The sequence below is a fragment of the Pinus tabuliformis genome, chromosome 4_2 (genome assembly GCF_031772625.1).
Source record: "Pinus tabuliformis cultivar Carrire ecotype Pingquan chromosome 4_2, CPIR1, whole genome shotgun sequence".
Classification (NCBI taxonomy): Eukaryota; Viridiplantae; Streptophyta; class Pinopsida; order Pinales; family Pinaceae; genus Pinus; species Pinus tabuliformis.
In genome coordinates this window covers 726,898,592-726,924,487 of record NC_142304.1, presented here as the reverse complement: position 1 = coordinate 726,924,487, position 25,896 = coordinate 726,898,592, and the positions used below count along the sequence as shown (strand labels likewise).

At 39.1% G+C, this 25,896-nt stretch overlaps 1 protein-coding gene across 1 annotated transcript; it reads right to left on the bottom strand.

The window, feature by feature from the left end:
• Positions 1-666: 666 nt before the first annotated feature.
• On the bottom strand, positions 667-4,917 carry LOC149171640 (uncharacterized). Its single transcript, XM_089426043.1, has 3 exons — positions 3,922-4,917; positions 3,379-3,783; positions 667-3,162 (listed from the first exon to the last, which is right to left on the bottom strand). Exons 1-3 carry the CDS (start codon positions 4,915-4,917, stop codon positions 667-669), a joined length of 3,897 nt encoding a protein of 1,298 aa, XP_089282169.1.
• Positions 4,918-25,896: the final 20,979 nt, after the last annotated feature.

Genomic DNA, 25,896 nt, shown 5'->3' with positions numbered 1-25,896 from the left:
CCACCACGACCCCTAAAACCTCCACGGGATCCTGAAATACTGCCTCGTCGGGAAATACCACGACGCCGGGCCATTTCAGAAAGGATTGACAAATTGAAAGTGCTAAAGGATTGAGGGAGAAAGAGAAACGACCCGCCACAATCTAAAAGAAACTGGAGTGAATAGACCTCTGAATTGAAGACCCCAAGAGATAACCCAGCACAGAGAGTGTAAACGACCACGAGAAATAACCCAGCACTGATGGACTGAACCCAATACCCGACCCAGACACCTTCAGCAAAGACCGAAACGAGACCTCTTACAGAGATGGGCCATAGGAACACTAACTGACTATACCAGACACCTTCGAAAAGAAACAAAACCAAATACCTGAAGCTGGCTAGATGCGAGCGATTATGAAGCCATGGGGGCTTCCAAATGCTCTGCACTGCGCCAAAGTTCTGAGAACATAACCACTAGAGAATGTCACTAACTGAATGAACCAGAGCGACTTTGCAACTGTCTGAAGAGGCCAGAACAAATGAGCCGTGAATTGTGCGCACCATCCTGAAATCCTTTCCCTGCTTGCCTTGAACCCAATGCAACATAAATGCGAATAAATGTCCTGCCACGAACCGCCAAACCAACCCGAGGTAATGCCAGATGCCGGCGTCGCGTGCTCGAGCATTAACAACTCATTAAGGCACCCGCATCCGGGTGTGAGCCTTCCTTCGATTGCATATCACTGGTTACTATGGTTTTGAAGGTAGAGAGTTGATTCTCCGAAGCTATACTGGAAATTGAGCCTTCAAAGAATTCCCTTCCACTGTCCACTCCTAAATTGGCAAGAAAGTCAGCCAGTTTATTCCCTTCCCTTCTAATATGTTTAAAGGAAATTGCTTGGTGATTAGTAAGCCATTGTTTGAGAAGCTCAAGTCGAGTGGCCATTCTCCAACTGCTACTTACCTTATACACCGGGGATCCCTGCATAAGCTTTGAGGCCATGTTGATAATAATCTGGGAGTCCCCTTCCACTATAAGAGGAAAGAATCCTCGTTCCTGCGCCAGATTTAGCCCTCTCCATAGACCTTCCAGTTCCGCCGCATTATTGGTATTCCAACCAATTGAGCCAACAAAAGTTATTAGGGGAGTACCCTGGTAGTTTCTGATGCTTCCACCAAATCCCGTTTTCCCAGGATTCCCTTTCGAAGCTCCGTCGAAGTTAAGTTGAAACACGTTGATTGGTGGTGGCGTCCATCTTGGTGGAGAATCTAGATGCTTTGAGGAGTTATCATTTGAAGAGATCGGATGCTTTAATTGAATCTGCCAATTGTCCCATATGGCTTGTTCCTGCGGGAGAGATGGGAAATCCTCTTTGGACCAGCCTTTAATAGACAGAGTTTCTTTGATGTTATGGTGCAATCCACTCCATATCTGCTCTATCGACTGTGATTGATCTTTAAATATCCTTCTATTTCTCTCCTTCCAAATATTCCACATTAGTAGTCCCGGTATGAGTTGCCATAGTGTATTTAAGAGTTTGCTTTGATATGGCTCTTGGCTCCAAGTGCGAAGAGTACCTTTGATGTCCCCAATCACTCTTCCTTCCTTCTGACAGCGGAATGTAACTTTTTCCCACAATTTCCTTCCAAGCGGACAGGTTTGCATAAGATGTAATGCTGATTCCTCTTCCTGTTTGCAGTTGGGACAAATAGATGGTCCAGAGAAATTCCTTTTCCTGAGATTGTCCCATGTGAGAATCCTGTTGTGAGAAAGAAGCCACAGAAAAGTTGAGACCTTCGGCCATATGGAGGGATTCCATATCTTATCCCATACATTGTCTTTGATTATCTTGTCTTTGATGATTATTTTATAAGCTTCCCTGGTTGTGAAGGTGCCCTTTTCCTCATATCCCCATCTGAGAGTATCCATGCCTGCCGAAGTGAGAATTTTCCGTTTTTGAAGTTCTAAGGAGAGAGAGAGTTGAGTTTGCTCCGGGCTGTGAGGTATTATATGCCTGGCCTCTTTCCACTTTCTATGTTCTTGGGCATTGTGTGAGTTCCAAAATTGGCTCACCTTATCATATTGATTTATATCTTGATCTGAGATTCCCGGAACTGTATCTCTAAGGTTTGGGAGCTGCTGCCATGAGTCTTCCCAAAACCTAGCTGTGTGGCCATCCTTCACCTCCCAAAAACTGTGCTTTTGAATTATATCTCTATGTTGAATGGCTGAGTTCCAAATAACCGATCCTTTACTGACTTCTGACATTCTAATTCTCTCCTCCATGGGCGTATTGCTTGCATATTTCGTTGTCCAAAGGGAGGCCCAAGGTGTACTGGGATTAGAGAGCCATTTCCACCAGATTTTGGCCCCCATTACCATATTACTATGTTCTGGGTCTCTTAGCCCAATGCCTCCTGCTTTTTTGGGAAGACATACTTTCTCCCATTTGACTAGTGCCCACTTTCGATTTGGCCCCGATTTCCCCCATAGGAAATTACGCTGAAGCTGTTTGATAGCTTTGAGAACCCACTTAGGTGCTGCTAATATGGAAAAAAGGTAAAGAGGCATGGACTGTAGAACTGCTTTGATTAGTACTAGCCTGCTAGCCATATTAAGCGCTCTATGAGTCCAAAGGGACAATCTGGCTTCCAGTTTTTCTAAAAGACTATTCCAAGAGGAATGCTTGAGAGCCGAGGCAATTAATGGAGCACCCAAATATTTAGACGGAAGGGTAGCGATGGTGAAGCCAAGGATACGGGCTATTGCTCTTTGGGTGGTGGGAGGCGTGTTGAAGAAGAATATCTGGGATTTAACTTTGTTAATGAGAGCTCCTGAGGCATCCGAGAAGTTTGCAAGAATAGATTTAAAAGATCGAGCTTCTTGAACAGAAGGATGACCAAATAGCATGTTATCATCTACGAATTGCTGGTGCGAAAAGGCAGGGGCTTGGTGGAAAGCTAGACCTTTGAGATGATGAGAAAGGATAGCCTCTTTAATGCTACGTCCTAACCCTTCAGCTAAGATGACAAACAGAAAGGGCGAGAGAGGATCCCCTTGGCGAATTCCCCGAGAAGGACGGAATGTGGGCGACGGGATTCCATTAATGAGAATAGAAAAGAACGAGGAGGATATAAGACTACTGATCCATCTAATCCAGGAGGGGGCGAAACCAAAGGCCTGGAGGATTTTTTGCATATATTCCCAACTAATACTATCAAAAGCCTTAGATAAATCAATTTTGAGCAGCATACCTGGTTTTTTTGAGTGCTTGAGAGAGTGGATTATTTCATGGGTTAAAATTATCCCGTCCGTAATCTGCCTTCCTTCTACATAACCAGATTGTTCTGGAGAGATGATAAGGGGAAGCAGGGGCTTCAATCTGGAAGCTATCACCTTGGAGACAATCTTGTATATAATGTTGCACAAAGCAATCGGTCTATATTTATCCGGAGTGTTGGATTCCTCTTCTTTAGGGATTAATGCTATGAATGTTGCGTTCAAACCTGGATACATCCACCTTAGAGTGCGCGATTCTTCCACCACCTGCCAAACTTCCCATTTGACCAGATCCCAGAAATGATGAAAAAAATTTGAGGTAAATCCGTCGGGTCCTGGCGCTTTCCCTGCTTTGAGCTGATGCACAGCAGCTTCAACCTCCTGAAGGCTTATGGGCTTGAGAAGGAGAGTATTATGGTCTTCAGTAATTAATCTGGGTATATGTCTGATGATTTTATCAATAGCCTCTGTTCTGTTTATGTCAGGTTCTTGATTCATCTTCTTGAAGTAATTGAGGAACACCTGTTCGATTCCTTCATGGGTTTCAATTTTGCCTCCTTGTTCATTATTGACGTGAGAGATTTGATTGATCATTCTTCTTTGCACTGTAGATTTGTGAAAGAATTTCGTATTCTTTTCACCCTCCTTCAGCCATCTAACTCTCGATTTTTGCCTCCAGAGAGTTTCCTCCTGTAATTCTCTCTCGAGGATTTGAGTTTCTAGGGACTGCTCTTTCTTGGTAAGTTCTTCCGAGCGTCCTTCAGAGATCATTCTTTGCTGAGTAACTTTCATCTCTTGATTGAGGGTTTCCTTAGCTTTAAAAATGTTGCCAAAGATAGAGTGATTCCAGCGTTTAATTTCCCCCTTGAGGTATTTCAGCTTCCTTTGGAATATGGACATTTTTGTGCCATCCGTCGGATTGCATTTTAGCCAAGATGCTCTGACAAATTCATAGAAGTCCGGATGAGTTAGCCAAAAAGCCTCAAACCGGAAGGGACGCCTTGTATTGCAACCAGGACTATTCCAATGGAGGGCTATTGGCCAGTGATCAGAACCGGAAAAAGGAAGAATAGATGCTGTGAATTCTCCTCCTAGATGAACTGCATTATCAGAGATTAGAAATCGATCAAGACGCGATGCTATTTGCATTGGTGCTGCCCTTTTGTTGTTCCAGGTGTAGAGGCCATTATTTGTAGGAAGATCTATCAGCCAATTATTCTGAATGAAGTCTTTTAATATAGAGCCATCCCTGTTTATTCTGCAACGCCCTCCCTTTTTTTCCTCCATTGATGCGATCATGTTGTAGTCTCCTCCAGAAACCCATAACGGGTATTTCCTCTCTGTATTAAGCTGCGTTAAAGCATCCAAAATTTCAACCTTGTGCTGGGTTTCTTGAGGAAAATACACATTTGTTATGTGACCATAGATATTGGTTCCAATTATATGAAAGATGGCTTGAATGAAATTTTTATTTGCATGTATGTTAACTAGTTGAATCATTCTTGCATCCCAGAGCACTGCAAGTCCTCCTGATGCTCCCTGAGCATCAACAGCTGTTACTAACCCACCTGGCCAGGCTTTTGCTGCTATTTTTTCCAAGACTGTCGAATTACACTTTGTTTCCTGCAAAAAGAGAATTGTTGGTTTTTCCTCCATTAACATGTTTTTTAATAGTCTTCCTTTCCTTGGGCAATTAAGCCCTCTAATATTCCATGATATCAACTTCATTGGGAAGGCTTGGGGTTGGTATTGAAATACTTGGTTAGCTTGGCATATCTGCCTGATTCTACCAATACTTCTCCAATCTTGATGGTTCTCTCTAGAGTAGTTTTCCGTCCTCGTTTTTTACTATCTTTGGTGATGAATTTCCCATCCCATTGGCTGCCGATTTGAACCCCTAGTGAATATTTTTTTTGGGCTTTATTGAGGACTTCCACTAGGTTATCCACTTGTCTATCAGGTATTTTGTCGAAATTCCCTGTTTTACATGCTTGTTCTAAGCCCAAGATATCTAGCTCGCCGATGTCTATTGATTCCGTATCCTCCTCCATGATTTGAGGTTCTTGATAGTTTCCATCTCCTTCCTTCTCATTTTCTATACTGGGGTCTGTGCCATCTATATCCATTTCAGGGAGGCTCCAGGTTTTTGAAGCGGTCTTGAGCTTATTGCCTTCTTGTTCTACACCCTTTTCCCCCTCTTTCGATTGGGATCCTTCAATCTTTTCCTGATTAGATCCTTTTTTATTGGAGGTTAAATTGTCTGGATCCTGCAAATCTTCATTGGCTAGAGCTTCAAAGCTGTTACTAGTAGAGGGTTTTGATTGATCCCCTGGAGGTGTCTTTGTAGGGACTACTGATTTTTTATTTCCTCTTCTACGATTTGTCACCTTAGTGAAGCCATCTGACGATGGGTTTTCCTGGTCAGTTTGAACCGAAGGTTTGCTATTTAATGGGCAGTCTCTGTAAAGGTGTCCTAGGTCATGACATTTCCTGCACCTAAAGGGTACATGCTCATAATCAATTAACTGGATCCATTCCACATCTTCATGAAAGAGACTTACCGTATCAGGCAGAGGTTGTTTCAGGTCCATGTAGACGCAGATCCGTGCATATGAGGTATATCTCTGCGTCTTTGTTTCTTCTGCTACCTTGACGAAGTCGCCCAGTACCTTACCGATTGCTTTGAGAGACTCCTCTTCCCAGTATTCCCATGGCAGAGAGTACAGCCTGATCCACACCGGTGCCCAGCTTAGGTCTTCCTTATCAGGGTTGAATCGTTCAATCCATTCTCTGAGAAATAGCCCGGCAGAGTTAAAGAAATAAGGCCCTCCTTCGAAAACTCTGTTTCTATCTTCCAAGCAGTTGAAGACTGCGGTGAAAAACCCCTTCGGCCCTAGATGCAAGGTTATGTGTCCTTTTGGATGCCATTTAACATTTATCCAGGCTCTCAACGCTTTCTCGTTTGGCCATATTCCAATAAATTTGCCTATGAGAGCATGATCTCTCATATATTGAATTCTAGCATTGATGCGATGACTAGGTAGCTCCACTTTTGGTCTATGCGTAGCTACTGGCTTGCATGTGGACGAGCTTACTTTCGGCTTGTCTTGTTGTGCTTGTTCAGTCTGCTTCTGCTGACTTTTGTCTGTGCTTCCATCATTGTGCTCCTGTTCCCTGTCTGAACCCTCGATATTCCCTTGCTGGTTGTCGTTTGTTGGAGGAGGCGCCCCTCCTTCCCCCTGATGGGGGTTCATTGAACCCGCCTGCCAAAACCTGCGGGCTGTGGTATTCTACTCTGCCGCGTTCTGAACCTGGTGGCCTCTGTCCGGAGGACCTGCCGTTGCAGGTGAGTACAGAAACCCTAATGCTGAGTCTCAGAACCTCGCTTCAATTGATTGAATCCCCCTGCCATTACCAAGTAACCGCTATATTAAACAGCTAGTTTTAAAAAAAAAAAATCTTTCTTTCCAACTATATTGGTTGTAAGGGTCATTTTTATAAATCCTAGCATGGGGAGAGATGTTCTTCTTAATGTAACATGCTATACCCCTAATGCCTCTACGGGAGGATCGCTTATTCCAAGTAGACCATAATGTAAAGCCATCTATGTTAGGGACCTTAGATTCTTCGTGTTCCAAAGTTTCAACAAGAAAAATAATATCAACATCATTCGAGATCCAACTTAGCTTGGGGCCTTTGTTCCATGGAAAGCCCCGACAATTCCAAGAAAGAATCTGGAGCATGTTGAATTACTATTTATTATTATTTTTTCGGTTTCTATCTCGAATAACAACTTTTCTATCTTTGATTATTGCCCATTTTCCTTCCTTCCTAGCTTCCTTTACCTTTTGAACCTCATTTCTCAATTCTGCTTGATCTTCTGGAATGAGATCATCATTTATAAATATTCTCGTTCCTTTTGGACTTAAGGTTTTACTAAGTATGTCATACTTATGGTCACTAGAGCTCACCATGATTATAAACCATATGATTAATATTATAAATTCTAGTATTAATATTATAAACAAAGGATTATAAATGATAAGATTAATATTATAGAAATTAAGATAAATATTATATTTTAATAGTGTATATCGACTATTATATTAATAATATAAAAATATAAATCTTAATATTATTATATATATATATATATATATATATATATATATATATATAATTTATTGTTAGATAATGGATTGAATAGTTTGAATGAATTTAAATGACTTAGATGTGCATTTCAAAGTTTTTAGTTCTTAAACAACTTAAAATTAATACACAAATTATTTGAAATTGAATATAACTAAAATATGTTGATAGATTGAATGTAATAAATGATTATGTATACTTAAGAAATAGAATATGTTTTTAAAACAAGTATAAATTAGAAAATATATTCTATTCTTCAATATTAATATTATAGTTTCTAGGATTATAATATTTATGAATAATATTATAAACCTTAAGATTAATATTATAAACGCTAGAATTAATATTAAATTTTACAATTAAATTAAAGCCTAAAATTAATTTTGTAATATTACAATGTGAAGTTGGATAGGTTTTTATACTATTGTAAAGTCACAATATTAAACCCTAATATAAAACTCTAACAACATAAAACCCAATATAATAAATCCTACAATTAAACCCTTAAACAAAGTCCTAAAATTAATATTTTAATATTATATGCTAATATTAATATTTTAAATCCTACGATTATAGTGTCATATTAATATTATAAATCTCAATATTATTATGTTGAATAGTATATGGTGTATCATAAACCTTACTTTTATATAGATATATATATAATTTGTTGTGAGATGATAGATTGAATAGCTTGAATGAATTTAGAAAACTTAGATATGCATATCAACTTCTTAGTTCTCAAATAATAAGCGAAAATGATTTAAAATTTATACACAAATTATCTAATATTGAATATAACTTTTATGATAGATTGAATGCAATAAATGATTATGTATACCTAATACATTGAATATGTTTTCAACACAAATATAACTTAGAAAAATATTTTATTCTTCCATGAATATATCATTGTAAATCATAATGTATTAAGATAGACTGTAGTGATATCTACTACTTATATAAATAATTTTGATATAGATATTTATACCAATGTTATTGTAATTTCTTTAAATTTTATTAGTATTGGAGAAATATACTTAATGAAAGAAGAATATAGAATTTAATATGTTGCTGTATAAACTTTATCATAAGTAGAATAATATTATCTTAATTTCATTATAATAATTTTTTCCCTTCTACTTTTCCCCTAGAATTGAATTATGTATATTGTAATTTAAAATATTACTCTTTATTTATTAATCTTTGCCCCTAGAATTGAATTCATGTATATTGTAATTTAAAATATTATTCTTTATTTATTAATCTTTGAATAATTCAAATTTATTGTTTAAATATTAAATTTTTAATTTAATATTTATATTCATTATATTTCATAAAAATAAATAAAAATATTTAGAGAAATTTTATAAAAATAAATTAAAATGTATATTTTAATTTCAACATTTTATAATAAAATTATAATTTAGTTAATTTTTTAAACATATTTTAATATTAACAATGTGCTATTAGAATACTTTAATAATATTTGTTTTTTTTGCCAATTAACAATTTTCTCTTTTCTTTTCCAATTTTTCTTTTCAATGTTTATATAAACATTTGTTTCATTAAAATTTATCACACTATTAAAATTAATTTAATAATTAATTGTTTTCCTTAACATACTTTAAACTAGATATATGTCATAATTAATTTGTTGGGTAAATTTTGATCTACTAATTAAGAAAATAATTATCTTTAAAAGATTATATCCTTTTATATATATGTATGACTAACTCTATTTGTATTGAAATTAATTTAATAATTAAATGTTTTTCTATTTTTTTAGTAAAATATTATTATTTCATAATAAACCAAAAAAATAATTTATAAATTAGATATATGTTATAAGTAATTTGTCCTGTAAATTTTGATGGGAAAAATTCATTCAATCTAATGAATAATATAATTATTTTAATAGATTAAATGTGTTAATAAATATGAATTTATAATACTAAACGGATGAGAAGTATTTGTATCAAAGAAACGTGAACAATACATATTACATCGACGAGACATTAGACTTTCATATATTCTCTTTGCTAATAATCTTATGAATGACATATTCATTTATGTTCTTCCACACAACTCTAAAGCTATTTTTTTAATAGAGAAATGCAACTCTAAAACTCCATCAATATCCTTACTAGATAATTTCAGGATCAACCCCTTTACTGTATATTTTAAGGAGCTTTTAAAATATTTAAAAGCTCGAAGAAATTTCGTTAGCCTTGGAATATGATATTTCATATCGAAAAACCATATAAAAAACATAGCAGAGAGAACAACTTATGTCCATTACTTCTACCCAACATATAACCGAGGAATGAGATGATAAAAATGCATTGCTCCGATCGAAACCACTCTAAGCAAGAAACCGCAATGCTATAAACAGAGCAATCCTGAAACAAGATCATTCAACGTGCCAAAAAAATATGAAATGAATTTCCATGACATGAATAGATAACCTCAATTAACACAAATTTAGCGACAGAGACACAACCACGTTGGACCCTGAAGCAATTAACGCTTCCAGCTAAAGGTGGTGCTTAAGAACACAATAATAAGGAAATAAATAAAAGAAATTGCAAAACTCATTTCTGGGGCTACTTGCTCTTGAAAGCCACCTTTGCAGTATTCTTAGGAAAAATAAGTGAATGTGAGGCAGCATCCCTCCATGAGCAATTATTACGCCCATCAATAACTACCCGAGCTTGTCATCATTCCTTAACAGAAAAAAGAATATGCCTGGGCATAATTCTATTCTTTTTATTATCCTTTGTCGCATTTCTAGCTAATTCAAGAAACTGCATCAAAGTCCTCCACCAAAAAAACCATTATGGGATCTCATAATAGAAACCGTGATACACAAACTCTAACAATTCAACTTTCCACAGCTTGAGATCACACAACAAAGGCATACAATACAACTAAACAAGTAATTACATACCACTCCTGTGAGATATTCCACAATTGTTGCAAGATACAGAAGAGCTCTAGTACTGATGTAACACCCTCCTCCCACATCTACCCAAGTAACTAGCCAACCGGCGTAAACATGAGACAAGAGGCCACTAAGATTAGATTTGACCTCCTATGTGACCTTAAGGAAGTGGAATCAACATAAACATCACACAAAGTTATCCAACGTCATCTTCAGAATCCTCAGGAGACATGTCATCCACTCAGACAGCTTGTCCCTAGCTCCCACTAATGTTCTACACATCTTAGGCCTGAGTCACTCTCATGTTATAGGAAAGGGAGCGACCAGAAGCCCAAATTCGCTCTCACAAGCTTTCCTACTAGTGACCCAAGACTAAAATTGTTAGTTATGTGCCCGTGACCCCGGGATTTAAGGCATTTTTTTAGGCCCAGAACTCAGGTCATTGCCCAGAATGGAGTGATAGCTTAAAATCAGTAAAAGTACAAAGAAACAATGATGCAAGATCTATAAGTTGAAAAAGACCTTAACCAGACCCCTACTAGCCATGATTGGCATTTCGTAAAAAATATCACCAACATGTAACCTACAGGTGTAAACAACAGAATTAAGTGTAGGGATATCATTCTTATCTGGGAATCACTATGAACCATTCTTCCCTCATGTCATTTGTTGCATTATCATCTATTAGGTCATAGACACATTATCCATTCTTATATAAGTAAAAACATGTTGAAAGACATACATAACTATTGTCATAAAACATTCATATAGTCTCTTAGGATTTACCTCAATCCATAGGCTGATCTAGGGATCACTAGGCCCTACACCAGGACATACTCTCCAAGCTTTACCGTACATCCCATCCCATGACGATTAGGCCCAACGGAGAGAAAATCCACCTCTTGGCTTTACCATATACCCCGCCACTCACTGACAAGGATTCCTAGGCCCGCCGAGGCACACAATCTGGTTTTACTGTAACCCACAGTCTAGTTTAGGGGTTACTAGGCCAGTGGTTTTACGGTGATCCACTAACACACCTGGAAAAACCCATGCCATGATGGAAAAGAACCATAGGAAATCCCATGCATGCCAAATATAGTAAGGAAAATACACATGCAAGTTGATACCTGCAATGAAACCTGTTGTAGTTGCTTGATCCTTCTTTTCCCTGCTTGATCTTTGCTTGCTCTTTCCTTCTTTCCTTATTAGCTCCAATGCCAAAGTGCTCCAAGAAACTCTAAGTGTCCAAGAGAGAGAGAGAGAGAGAGAATAATAAGAGAACTCAAAAACTGAACTGACAAAAGTTTACCAACTGATCCTTAGAATCTTTTTTATGAATGATGCCTCTATTTTCTTCATTTTCCTCCTCACATGCAACATGTGACCTTTCACCTCTTTTTTCTCCTAATTTCCATTATTTTCATAAATTATTGTGCCAAAAAAGCCACTTTATCTTTCCAAAGCCTTAGTCATTGCCTTTGCTAATTTCCTTAGCCATAAGCAACCAAATGAACACCCGCTAGAATGTCTTACCCAACATTTAGCTTGGAATAAGTGTCCCATCAACTGTGGTTATTGTTTTTAAATTTTATTACATGGAACTAAGGTTATTACAGAACCCTCCCCCTTGGGAGACACAGTCCTCGATATTCAATCACACATATATGTCAGAAACCTAATGGAAGAAGACATACTCCTCATGAAGCTTTATAACGTAGCTCGATGCAATATTTACAATGAAAGACCTGCTCAAAACAAACTTCATGACAATATACCACATACTGGAGCTTTATAACATAGCTCAATACAATATTTACAATGATCATTCTGCTGAGTGCCAACCCACATGACGTCATAACCTCATGATAAAATAACCACATGATAGCATAGTAACATGACAACATAATCATAATGACATGACACCCATACCGCATGGTGGATCTTTATAACAAAGCTCATGGCGGTATTTACATCCACATACATATGTACATATATTAACATCACCAGAAATACATACCAAAAACATATACCAAATCATATATATCAAAACATATACCAAACACCATATCTAACCATATACCAAGACATCATATCAAAGAATATACCAAAACACCATATCAAAGTTGTTTTCCTCAACCGGAAAACAAAGAAGCATACATAGCCCACATCTAATCCATAATATCCCATGTAGCTTCATCAGGACCAAAGTGCTTCCATTGCACATTAACTTGCTCGATTGCCCGATTTTGGAGCATGAGCACATTTTTTTGCAATATACCCTAAGGCTCTGGCTGGAATTCTCCATCTGGTTCCACCTGCAATATAGAACAATCAATCACATGATCAACATCCTTAACATACTTCTTAAGCAAAGCTACATAGAAAAAAATCATGGAATTTCACCATCGGAGGTAGTGCAAGTCGATAGGCTATTGGACCAATCCTCTTAATGATACTGAAGGGTTCACAAAACCGTGGTGCCATATTGGACCATGATCCAATCCGCAAGGAGCTCTTCTTCAGTTTGATGTGCAAGTACACTTTTTCGCCAACCTTAAAATCCTTGAACAACTTATTCCTATCTTCATAACTCTTATGCCTATCATGTGTTTCCTTTAGGTTGTTCTTGGTCGCATGCATTTCCTATTCCATGCTTGCCAACATATCTAGTCCAATCAATACTTTGCTAACTGGATCACTCCAACTGATAGGAGTATTACAACTTGTTAGGGTCCAACCCTAACCCCCTTATTTATGTAATAAGGTCGAGTCATAGTTATAATTAGTTAAAAAGTTAACAAAGCCCATATTAATAATTGTAAGTGGTTGACCCACATTTAAAGAAGGGACCACAGTTAGTTGCAAATGGGCCATGGTATTAGATAGATGGTATTAATAAGAACCATGGTACTGACCCATGGTATTGCATATATGAATCCTATATAAAGGATAGAGACTCCCCTTGAGGAGCGTTGTGTCTTTTTTTGTAATTGAGCCCAACTTTATTGGAGTTTGGCCCCTCGAAGAGGCAAGTGAACATTGCTTTCCTTTCTGAATAATTAAATTCATGTTGTTATTTCTTATTTTTCTGTGTTCTGGGTATATTTCTTCGCATACTTGGTATTCTAGTACCTTTTCGCAGGTTAAGAGCATAACAAGTGGTATCAGAGAACTTTCCAGGGCCAGTGGGATCTCCATTTTTAGCTGATTTTTTTTTTGGCTAGAGACGTGTTCCGGCGTCTTTAAAACATGGGATCTGTCATTGAGCGCATAAATCTGTGGATTTGGGGAGGCATGCACGCAGGAAATACAAGAGGTGGTCATGCTTGTTGGACTCCCTTGTAACCCCTGTGGGTACCCCTTTGAGTAGTAGCGCATTAGATAGAACCACACACGGACTGTCTTCTAAGTACCCTTTAGGTATATTGGAAGCCCCCTATGCTCTCTTGAAACCTCGCCATCGATAAACCGTCGGTCATCATGCTGCTACAGTACATCGAGAACAACAGGGAGATTACTCGCGCGTACGATAGGATAGTCGGGTAGTACGGCTAAGGGTAAGGTTGATCCTCCTTGGTTAGTACCCTGAAAGATTGGGCTGAGTACTACTGTCGAACCCTTATGTATATTGCGATCTATAGCACTTGAAATTCCTTGAGACCATAGTTCCCTTATCTCTCTCTAGATCACGCATCATCTTTGCCAGATCAGATCTAGCAGGTTGGGTTCTATCGCAACCGCAACAATTAGTTCTGCCATTCAGATCTCTCAGATCCGTCATTTAGATCTATCAAATCTACCATTTAGATCTATCAGGTCCGCCATTCATATCTAATAGTTTGGGTTCTGAAGTAGTCGCAACAATCAAATACGCCATTCAGATCTAGCAGCTGGGGTTCGATCACTACCACATTCCTACTCATACTCTGCAGTTGAGGGTTTTTCCAATAGATCTGATTATTTTTGTGGCTCCTATACCTGGGCATGATTCTCACAAGACATTAGGTAGAATTAACTTTTCTGGGAATCGGCTGTAGTATTACTAAGCGAGGAGTAAAACTCCTTTCGGAGTTAAAAAAAAAAAGGCCTGAGACCCTCCGGGATGCTTATAGGAGACTTAGCTCATAAGAATCAGGTCGACGGGCTGAGAAAGGTAGTACCATTCACTTGTTAGCATCAAAATTTCGGGTGGTCCCAATTTTTGTTTTCACAGTAACGACAAGTGCGCCGGATCGGTGCATGGCATAAACTCTCAAGCTATGGCCAATGAGAAGATCGACAACCTTGAACAAAAGTTGGAGGCATTAACGAAGCAAATCCAGACCTTAACTGACACAATCACAAAGGGCAAGTCCGGGGCACAATCGAAGGAATATGATTTTAATGAAAACCTTGAGGGCGAGTCTAGCCATTCTCTTCACTTCTATGGAAACCACCAAAAATCCCAGCTTCGACTACCCAAGCTGGACATGTATAAATTTGATGGCTCTCATCTGGCCATATGGCTAGCACAAATGGAGCAATATTTCACATTGAATCACATCAGAGATGATGCGACTAAGCTAAGTGTGGGAAGTCTGTGCTTGGACTAAGAAAGATGGCAACGGTGGCAGTGGCATCAACGCTGCTATGCAATGCCACTGACTTGGCAGATATTCTCAAAAGCCCTTTCGGATCACTTCGACCATGAATCTAAATTTTTGGGTCGTCTTACTAAGCTCCGACAAACAGGCACAATGCAATAATATATTAAAGCCTTTGAAGCATTAGCCTCCTGCACAGGAGGTCTAGCACATGAATTCTACTTGGAATGTTTTATCAGTAATCTCAAAGACGCCATGCAAGCCCATGTCCAACTACAACACCCAGTCTCATGGCTGGCAACTGGCAAGATAGCTCATGAAGTAGAACGCGCATTAGCGGCCTAGTGGACTCGTCCAAATTTCATAGCCAAGGGATGCCCCACCTAGGCTCCAAGCACTGCCCAAACACTTAAGGTTCAAAAGGTGTCACCAGCATAAATGGTGGAAAGAAAAAATCAAGGATTGTGTTACTACTATGATGAGAAATACTCCCCGGGGCATAAATGCAAGGAACCCAAATTATTTCAAATTGATCCTACTGATCACAGTTCATCTAAGGAAGCACCACCATTTGAGGGACCAAAGGAGGAAGATGAGGACAACCAGCAGAACAATGAGCCCCCAGTTGCACCTGAAGAACCAGTTATCTCGCTTCATGCTTTGGCAGGAATTTTTTCTCCCCAAACTCTCAAAATCAGAGGTTTTACTAAGAATCGCCCTGTAGTAGTCTTGATTGATAGTGGCAGTACGCATAACTTTATCCATCAAAGAGTTGCTGAAGTAGTGCATTGTTTTGTCAGAGCAGTCTCTAATTTCCAGGTCTAATGAAATGTGAAGGCCGTTGTGAAAATGTAAAACTTCAAATGGGGGATTATCACCTAAAGGCCCACATGTTTTCCATCAACATGGTGGGTGTGACATTGTCTTTGGTGCTGAATGGCTCTGCACACTCAGCCCAATCACAATGGATTTACAGGAGTTATATATGAGCTTCAAGTAGAATAACCACACACATACCCTTCGCAGAAACCATGCAGGTGCTCCTTCTATCATCAGCTCACATAGGATGGAAAATTTGTAAAAAAGGGCCACCATGAAGTTATAGCCCAATTTGATGCCATCCAGGCCTTCGAACCCACTTCTCTTCATATTCATCCAGAGATGCAACAGGTCTTAAACAACCATCTGCAGGTCTTTGACAAGCCTCATGAGCTTCCACCCTCAAGAGCGGAACATGATCATAGCATTACTTTGGTCCCAAGGGCACAACCACCAAATGTTTTCCCATATAGATATCCTTTCGCCCAAAAGAATGAAATTGAAAAAATCATCAAGGAACTCCTGGAAGTCGGTGTCATTCGTCCTAGCATTAGTCCTTATTCATCGCCTGTGGTCATGGTGCTCAAGAAAGATGGGGAATGGCATATGTGTCCAAACTTCAGGGCCCTCAACAAGTTGACAGTCAAAGATAAATTTCCCATCCTGATTGTTGATGATTTACTGGATGAACTAAATGGGGCTCAATTCTTTACTAAGCTCGACCTTCGCTCGGGCTATCACCAAATTCACATGAAAGAAGTAGACATTCCAAAGACTGCTTTCCGAACTCATGAAGGCCATTATGAATTCCTGGTCATGCCATTTGGTCTCTGTAATGCCCCATCCACTTTTCAGAGCCTCATGAATCACCTGCTCAAACCATATCTCAGAAAATTTGTCCTTGTTTTCTTTGATGACATCCTCATCTACAGCCTCACCTAGGAAAAACATCTTCAGCATGTAGATCTGCTCTTGCAACTGCTTTGGAAGCATATATTATTTATCAAATTTTCGAAGTGCTCTTTTGGCATGGAAGAAGTTGAGTATTTGGGCCACATTGTGGGGCGTGAAGGTGTCAGGGTGGATCCCAAAAAGATCCAGGGAATGCTAGATTGGCCTCAACCAAAGACCTTGAAGAGCTTGAAAGGATTTTTGGGTCTCACTGGCTTCTATTGAAAATTTGTCCGCAATTATGGTCGCATTGCTAGACCCCTCTCTCACCTTCTCAAGAAAAATTCATTCCTCTGGAATGATGAAGTGCAACAGGCATTTATAGCTCTCAAACATGCCATGAGTTCCACTCCCATATTGGCACTACCCGACTTCACCAAATCTTTTGTGATTGAATGTGATGCTTCAGGTATGAGTATTGGGGCTATCTGAATGTAGGCAGGTTGACCCTTGGCCTTCATTAGCCAACAACTAAGTGGGACAAATCTGGGACAATCTACCTATGAGAAGTAGATGATGGCCATCTTACATGCAATGGATACCTGACGACCATACTTATTGGGATGGCATTTCCAAATCTGCACAGACCATCAAAGCCTTAAATATTTTTTGGAGCAATGCCTATCCTCACCACAACAAAATAAATGGCTAGTCAAAATGTTGGGATATGATTACGAGATAATTTACAAGAAAGGGCGACAAAATGTCGTAGCGAATTCTTTATCACGCCAATTTGAGGAGGAAAGCACCCTGCTATCAATCTCTCTTCCCATTCCAGAGTGGATTGAAGTGGTTCACAAGGAATGGTTTTCACATCTTTTGCTCTACCAACTCATTAATAAATTTCAAGCGGATCCAAATTCCACAGCAGGCTACTCTTGGTAGGATGAAAGTCTTTGCTACAAGGAAAAAGTAGTGATATCACCAACATCCACCCTCAAAAGTCACATTTTGGCAGAGTTGTACTCATCTCCCATTGCAAGCCATTCAGGCTTTTATAAGACTTATGCTCGCACTCGACGTTCACTCTTTTGGACAAGCATGAAAAAGGACATTCTTACTTTTGTAGCTGAGTGTGATGTGTGTTAGCACCACAAAGGAGAAACAGTCAAATCCCCAGGCACATTATAGCCATTGCCCATCCCTACCTCAATCAAGATGAAGGTTTCTATGGATTTCATTACAGGTCTTCCAAAGTCAGGCAACAAGTCAGTCATCATGGTGGTTGTGGACGGACTTTCTAAGTATGTTCATTTTTGTGCCCCACCCCACCCTTTTACACCAGCTTTGGTGGCTCAATCTTTCGTGGACCAGATCTTCAAATTACATGGCATGCCGACTTCCATTGTGTCTGATCATGACCCGATACTCACTAGTAACTTTTGGTAGGAACTCTTCAGGCTACAAGGTACCCAACTACAACTCAGTACTTCCTATCCTATAAGTCTATCCCACATGAGCTCATAGGTTCCAAGTGATGTACATGTACCCATCTACTGAGATCATCTGCCACCCTATACTCTTTACCTTTGATGTACCTAATTGTAGGAATTTACAGGGTAAGTTCCTCAGACAGAACACCAAAGGACACCGCTTACAAACAGATCACAGATCAATACACCAGTATTTTGATGTGGTTAAAACCCTTAAAGAGGGAAATAGTCCACAGCCTGAGCCAACACGGACACTTCAGGAAATTTATTAATAAAAGAATGAAAATTTACATATGCTTCTCTCATAGATAGATTACCCTACAAATGACCCTCCATGCGCTTTAAATAGAAATCATGGACCAATCGGGTGTTAAGCCACGGATCAAGTGCCGGTAATACCGAGGAGAGAATGAACCGTCGGATCACTACATATCGTGACCGTCGGATTGTAAGTTACAAAATGTACAAGGTAAAGAAACACACTTTACCTAACTCTATACTAGACCAAGTTGTACTTAACTATTTCCTATGTGTCGGAATATCCTAACATCCCCCCTTAAGAACAACTTGGGATAGGATTGAAGGATTTACAAATATGACACAATAGGAGAAGGAACGAGGCACTAGAGCCTATCCCCCCTTAGTGAAAACTTCCTGAATTCCAACCATAAATCGAAGTTTAGTGAACTTCGCCTCTGTGAGAGCCTTTGTAAAGATGTCTGCAACTTGATCATCTGCTGAACAATATTACACTTCAAGGACGTGGTCATGAATGAGATTTCTGATGAAGTGCATGTGCAGTTCAATGTGTTTGCTGCGCTGATGTTGGACTGGATCTTTGCATAGCTGAATGGCACTTTGATTATCACACCAAAGTGTAGTCGGATGCTGTTGCTGAAAGCCAAACTCTGACAGGATCTGACGAAGCCACAAGGCTTCCTCACTAGCTTCTACGACACCATGATACTCTGCTTCTGCTGAAGAAAGAGAAATGGCACCTTGTTTCTTGCAAGCCCATGTAATAGGTCCTGAACCAAGAGTGAACACATAACCTGCAGTAGACTTCCGATCATTAGGGTCACCAGCCCAATCAGAATCAGTGAAACCAACCAATAGAGGAGCTGTTTCGGCACTATAATGAATCCCAAACTGAACTGTACCTCGAACATAAGGAAGTATTCTTTTAGCTGCTTTCCAATGACTTTCATGTGGGTTTTGCATACACCGAGCAACAAGGCCAACAACAAAGGAAAGGTCAGGACGAGTATGGGTTAGATACAAAATTTTTCCTACAAGTTGACGGTATAAGGTAGCATCAACTTCAGGAGAAGTACAAGTGACAGAAAGTTTGACTCTAGACTGAAAGGGAGAAGGGGCTGGCTTACAGTCTTCCATGTGAAAATGGCGTAGAATATCACAGGCATACTTGGATTGGGAAAGGGAAATACCTTCCTTGGATTGCAAGACTTGAAGACCGAGAAAATAATGTAAGTGTCCTAAGTCTGTCATTTCAAACTTCCTTTTAAGGCTAGACTTCACATGGTTTATAAGGTTGGGATCACTACCAGTCAGGATAAGATCATCAACATAAAGAACAAGAATGATAAGAGATTTTCCCACTTTCTTGGTGTAGACAGTATTGTCAGAATGACACCTAGAAAAGCCATTTTCTAAAAGAAAGTTATCCATTTTGGCATACCAAGCTCGAGGATCTTGCTTGAGACCATAAAGGGATTTCTTAAGCCGACATACAAGGCTGGAGTCTGTTTTTATAAAGCCAATAGGTTGTTCCATATAGATTTCTTCATGCAAGTCCCCATGCAAGAAGGCGGATTTAACATCCATCTGATGGACTTCCCATTTGAAAGAAGCAGCAAGGGAAAGAACAAGGCGGATAGAGTTCATTTTGGCAACAGGGGAGAAGGTTTCAGTGTAGTCAATGCCTTCAACTTTTGAAAAGCCCCTAGCAACAAGACAAGCTTTATATTTATCAACTTTCCCATTTGGTCCATACTTGGTTTTGTAAACCCATTTGCATCTAACAAGTTTTCGTCCCTTTGGTAGAGGAACAAGATCCCATGTATCATTTTCCAATAATGAATGATATTATTCATTCATAGCTGCTTCCCAATCTGGATGGCCTGAAGCTTCTGCAAAGGTGTCAGGATCATAATTCACTGAAGCTTGAGCCAATAAAGAAGAGGCTCTCTCGAACTGAGAACGTGTACGTCGCTGATCTGTAGGATCACCGGCAAGATCACCTGCTGCGTCCCGAGTAGCACGGACCCATTTTGGAAGCTGAGGAGCTAAAGGAGGATCCTGAGAAGGTGGGGGAGGATTTTCATCCTCGCTTTCATCATCTGAAGAAGAAATATTTTCAAAAGTAGAAGAGATAGGGAGAGTTGGCACATCCGCCGAACTAGGCTCACAGGCCGATATATTTTCAGCAAACTTTACATCTCTTCTAGTGATAACTTTTTTGGACTTAAGTGGAATAAGTCTATATCCTTTGACATCTTCAGAATATCCAACAAAAATACATTGTTCACTCTTAGGTTCTAAAGCTTTATGTTTCTCATCTGGAATATGGGCCCATGCTTCACTTCCAAAAACACGAAAGTGACTTACATCTGGTTTGATTGAGCTCCATGCTTCTTCTAGAGTGATATTCTTTAAAACCTTAGTAGGAGTGCAATTTATTATGTAATTTGCACAGTTAATTGCTTCTGCCCAATAATTAAGACTAGGTCCTTTAGATTGAAGCATACAATTAGCCATTTCCTTTAAGGTGCGATTCTTCCTTTCAGCTACACCATTTTGTTGTGGAGTATATGGAACAGTATGTTGCATTTGAATTCCATTCTCAGTGCAAAAGTTGATGAATGTGTTTTTAACATATTCTCCGCCATTATCAGATCTTAGCTTAAGAATTTGATGTCCAGATTGTTTTTCAACAAAGGCCTTAAAGGCCAAGAACATGTTAAATACTTCACTCTTGAGTTTTAAGAAGTATACCCAAGTGCGTCTGAGAAATCATCAATGAAAGTTAAGAAATACTTGTAGCCAGAGAATGAAGCAACTGGAAGTGGACCACATAAATCACTATGCACAAGCTGTAAAGGGGCTGAGGCGTGCCAAGAGGCACATTTTTCAAAACTGTCCCAATGATGTTTTTCGAGTACACATCCGGAACAAACACCATCTCTGCAAGATACCATGGGAAGACCTGTCACCATATTTTCTTTACATAGATTCTGAAGGGAGCAATAGTTTAAGTGACCCAATCGCTCATGCCAAAGTTTGCTCACTTCATCATTATGAGCAACAAATACTGAGGGAAGATTTGATGACCCAAAGTTGTGAAACTTATACAACCTTGTAGAATCATCAGCAATGCCAGTAGCTAAAATCTATCTAGGATCTCTTAGGTCCTTAATTACAACATCGTGAGGTGAAAATTCAACGATTTTACCTTCACCTAAATGGGTTATCTGATATACAGATAGAAGGTTGCAAGATAAGGTTGGAACACATAATACATCATTACACTGACCGTTGTCTAGATGAACAGTTCCAGTCCCTACAACACTAAGAGATCTATCATCACCAACATATATATTTTTGGTGTTACAATCATTTAAAGAAGAAAACATGGCTTTGTTTTTGGCCATGTGATAAGAAGCTCCAGAATCAATGAGCCACTCATGAGAATGAGAAGAAGAAGATACATTTAGTGAATAGCCAGACCGAGATGCTTGACAACCACATGCAGAAAGTCCCATTCCTGAAGATGAAGTTGAAGTTGAAGATTGCTCCAAATGGATGTTATGCTTCTTCATTGCTGCTTCCAAGGCTTCCATCTTCTTAAAGCATTTGGATTCTAAGTGGCCATCTCGATTACAAAAGTTGCAATGTCTATCAGTCTTCTTCCCTTTGTTTTTATTTGTCTTATCATTTTGTTGAAATGATTTTTCATTTTGAGGCTGAAATTGCTTAGGACCCTTGTTTGGTTTAGGGCCATTCTTTTTAGGATACAACTTCTTAGGATTCTTTGGATTTGGTTGCTGCTGGGCGGCTAATTCTTTCTTAGAAGAGTTTCCAAGATGAAGAAGACCAAGGTGTAAGAGTTTTTCTTGTTCTCTTATTAAAGAATCACAAAAGGAATCAAAGGAAGGGGACTTGTAGGTTTGTCCTTGAGAAATGAAGGCTTCTCTTGTAGAATGGAAGGTGGAAACAAACACAGAATAGGCTGGTCCCAACTTAGTAAGAATGGAGTAGATAAGGCTACTATCTTTTTTCTTAACCTTAACACCTTCCAAGAGAAGTCTAAGGGTCTTGAACTTTGACAAACAATCTTCAATGCAAGAAAAATTATTGGGGTCCAATGTAAGCAATTCATTTTCAAGTTGATGGGCTTTAAGTTCATTTTTAATTCCAAAGACTTTAGTAATCTGTTGCAGTGCTTCATCAGGAGTATCAAGTTCTGCAATATGGAATCTAAGATCTGGAGAAATAGACATTCCTATCAACCCACGTGCTTGGTCTTGCCTATTTTCCCATTTAGCTACCTTGTCTTCATCTTTCGGTTTGGTCTCTTGGCCTGTGGCTATTCTGTAAAGACCCTTACTTCTAAGTAAATCCACAATGTAGGACCACCATTGGAAGTAGTTAGTGCTATCAAGAATGACTTGGCATGGAATTTCCATTTTTAATAGAAATTGAAGCTGTAGATGCTGAAACTAAGTGTACCAATTGAAAGATCTCGAAAACTTAGGCCGTTTCAAAAAAACCGGTTCTGAAAACGGCTTCTGGATGAAGAATTTATGGCTTTTTGAAAAAAATTTGATAAAGTCGTCGACGAAGTGCAGGAATGTACGGAAATGAAAAATCCACCCCCAAAAAATGGAGACTTGAACCCAAGACCTCTACTCTCATAAATTAGCTTTGCACCAAGTGAGCTATACAAAAAGTTTGAGAGAGAGAGAGGGGGGGGGGGTGTTGATTCTTTGGGTTGCGTGCTTGCTTTGAGAAAGCTCTTTTTCCCTACAAAACAAAAAACACAAAACCCAACACGGACATACAAAAAAAAACGAACCTTGCAGCTCGAAGTTAGCTTTAGCCGGAAACTAGATATTTTCAAAAATGAACCTTGCGGCTCAAAGTTAGCTTTAGCCGGAAACTAAATATTTTCCTCAATGTTTCTGATTTTCCGAGATCACACTAAGGCGCAGCAGAAAAGAGCATATGCATGAGAAAAATCCTTCCTTTCTGTTTCTGATTTGCCCAGATCGCACAGAGTCGCAGAGCAAAGAGCATATGCAGAAATCAAAGGTATAGATCCGGTAAAAAAAAAAAGCTAAATAAACCAAAACCGAAATAAATAGAGAGAAAATAACTGTAAACTGCAAATAAACACTGTATACCTCCAGATCTTAAAAATGACGCAGCTAGGGCTACCGGAAACCTTTTTGTGTGAAACGAAAGGGGTTCCTCACTGGAATAGATGCTCCCAACACAACAGAGTAGTCCCCTCGGCCCGAAAGCAGTCAGAAACAGTAGATCTAGGAAACGACAGTTGGATGCAGTTCTACCGGCTTCAGATTTGGATCACCAACGGATGCGGCCCTCAAATAGCTCTGATACCATGTAGTAATTTACAGGGTAAGTTCCTCAGACAGAACACCAAAGGACACCGCTCACAAACAGATCACAGATCAATACACCAGTATTTTGACGTGGTTAAAACCCTCAAAGAGGGAAACAGTCCACAGCGTAAGCCAACGCGGCCACTTCAGGCAATTTATTAATAAAAGAATGAAAATTTACATATGCTTCTCTCATAGACGAATTACCCTACAAATGACCCTCCATGCGCTTTAAATAGAAATCATGGACCAATCGGGTGTTAAGCCACAGATCAAGTGTCGGTAATACCGAGGAGAGAATGAACCGTCGGATCACTACATATCGTGACCGCTAGATTGTAAGTTACAAAATGTACAAGGTAAAGAAACACACTTTACCTAACTCTATACTAGACCAAGTTGTACTTAACTATTTCCTATGTGTCGAAATATCCTAACACTAATCTCGAAATCAAACTAACTAATCGTGGCCAACCATCTAGCCTGCCTGGCGTTCAGATTTGGCTGGTCAAACAAATACCTCAACCCAATGTGATCACTCATAAGTACAAACCTCCTTCCAAAAAGATAGTGTCTCCACATCTTCAATGCCTGTATGATTGTTGCTAACTCAGGATCATGTGTCAGGTAGTTCTGCTCGTGCTCATTTAGTTTCTAGGACTCATAACATACAACATTTCCATCCTACATGAGGACTCCACCAAGTCCTCTCTTGCAAGCATTTATGCATAACACAAACTCTTTGTGTGAATCTCTGATCTGTAACACTGGTGCATATGTCAGCAACTTCTTGAGCTTCTCAAAGCTAGCCTTGCACTCCTCTATCCATTCAAACTTCTTTCCTTTCCTTTGCAATGATGTGATGGGATAAGAAATCTGCAAGAAGTTCCTGATGAACCTCCTATAATATCCTGCCAAACCCATGAAAGATCTCACCTCATCTACATTCTTAGGAGCTACCCACTCCATGGTGGCTCTTATCTTTTCTCGATCTACTGCAATGCCCTCCTTGAAGACAACATGTCCCAAGTAGTGTACCTCAGTATGAAAGAAACTACACTTGTTGAGTTTTGCATGCAACTGATGCTCTCTCAACAACCTCAACATTGTTGTTGTCATCAATGAACACAATAACAAACTTATCCAAATATGGATGCAATATAGTATTCATCAAGCACATGAATGTAGCTGGAGCATTAGTTAAGCCAAATGGAAGAACAACAAACTCATAATTCCCATACCTAGTTCTGAATGCAATCTTCTAAATGTCCTCCTCTTTGATGCATACATTATGGTATCTAGATCTCAAGTCAATATTTGAGAACATTGCTACTCCCTTCAGTTGATCTAACAAGTCATCAATCCTTGGCAAAGGGTACCTATTCTTGATAGTCACTTTGTTCAACTGTCTGTAGTCAATGCATAATTTGAAAGTATCATATTTCTTCTTCACAAATAATACCAGTGTGCCCCAAGGTGATACACTTGGCCTAATGTATCCTTTCTCAAACATTTCCTTCAACTGCAACTTTAACTCAACCAACTCAGGTGTGTTCATCCTGTAAGGTGTTTTTGATGTTGGAGCTACCCCTGGCACAAATTCAATAGAAAAGTATACCTCCCTGTGAGGTGGTAACTTTGTAATGTCCTCAGGAAATACATCCTTGAACTGTTGTAAAACTAGGTACCTTCTCAACACATCTATAACGTCAACATCCTTACCCTTATCACTAGAAATGTGTACTGAAAATAAAATACACCCTTTATTGTGGCTACACTTTTCTTGCATAGCTGTCACCATCCTAAATGATGTGTCTTTCTTCTTACCGTGTAATACTCTTGGTTCTCCATTGTCATCAACACACTCAATGACTTTATCATAGCAATCTACCTTGGTTCTATGAAGATACAAAAAATCCATGCCCAACAACATATTGTATGATCCCAACAGTAATACATTCAAATTTGTTTTTGTAGGCATACCATTTAAATAAAATGCATAAGCTCTTACCCAATGATGAACTCGCTTCTTTGTACCTATAGCCAACTGCACTAACCAAGATTTTGCATGCAATTCCTTGCTCAAACCACACTTATCCTACAAGTGA

Coding starts and splice junctions, on each gene's coding strand:
- LOC149171640 (XM_089426043.1), bottom strand. CDS start 4,917: ATGGAGGAAAAACCAACAATTCTCTTTTTGCAGGAAACAAAGTGTAAT. Junction 3,784..3,921: donor TCTGGAGGCAAAAATCGAGA/GTTAGATGGCTG, acceptor GGAATCGAACAG/GTGTTCCTCAATTACTTCAA. Junction 3,163..3,378: donor TATACAAGATTGTCTCCAAG/GTGATAGCTTCC, acceptor AAAATCCTCCAG/GCCTTTGGTTTCGCCCCCTC.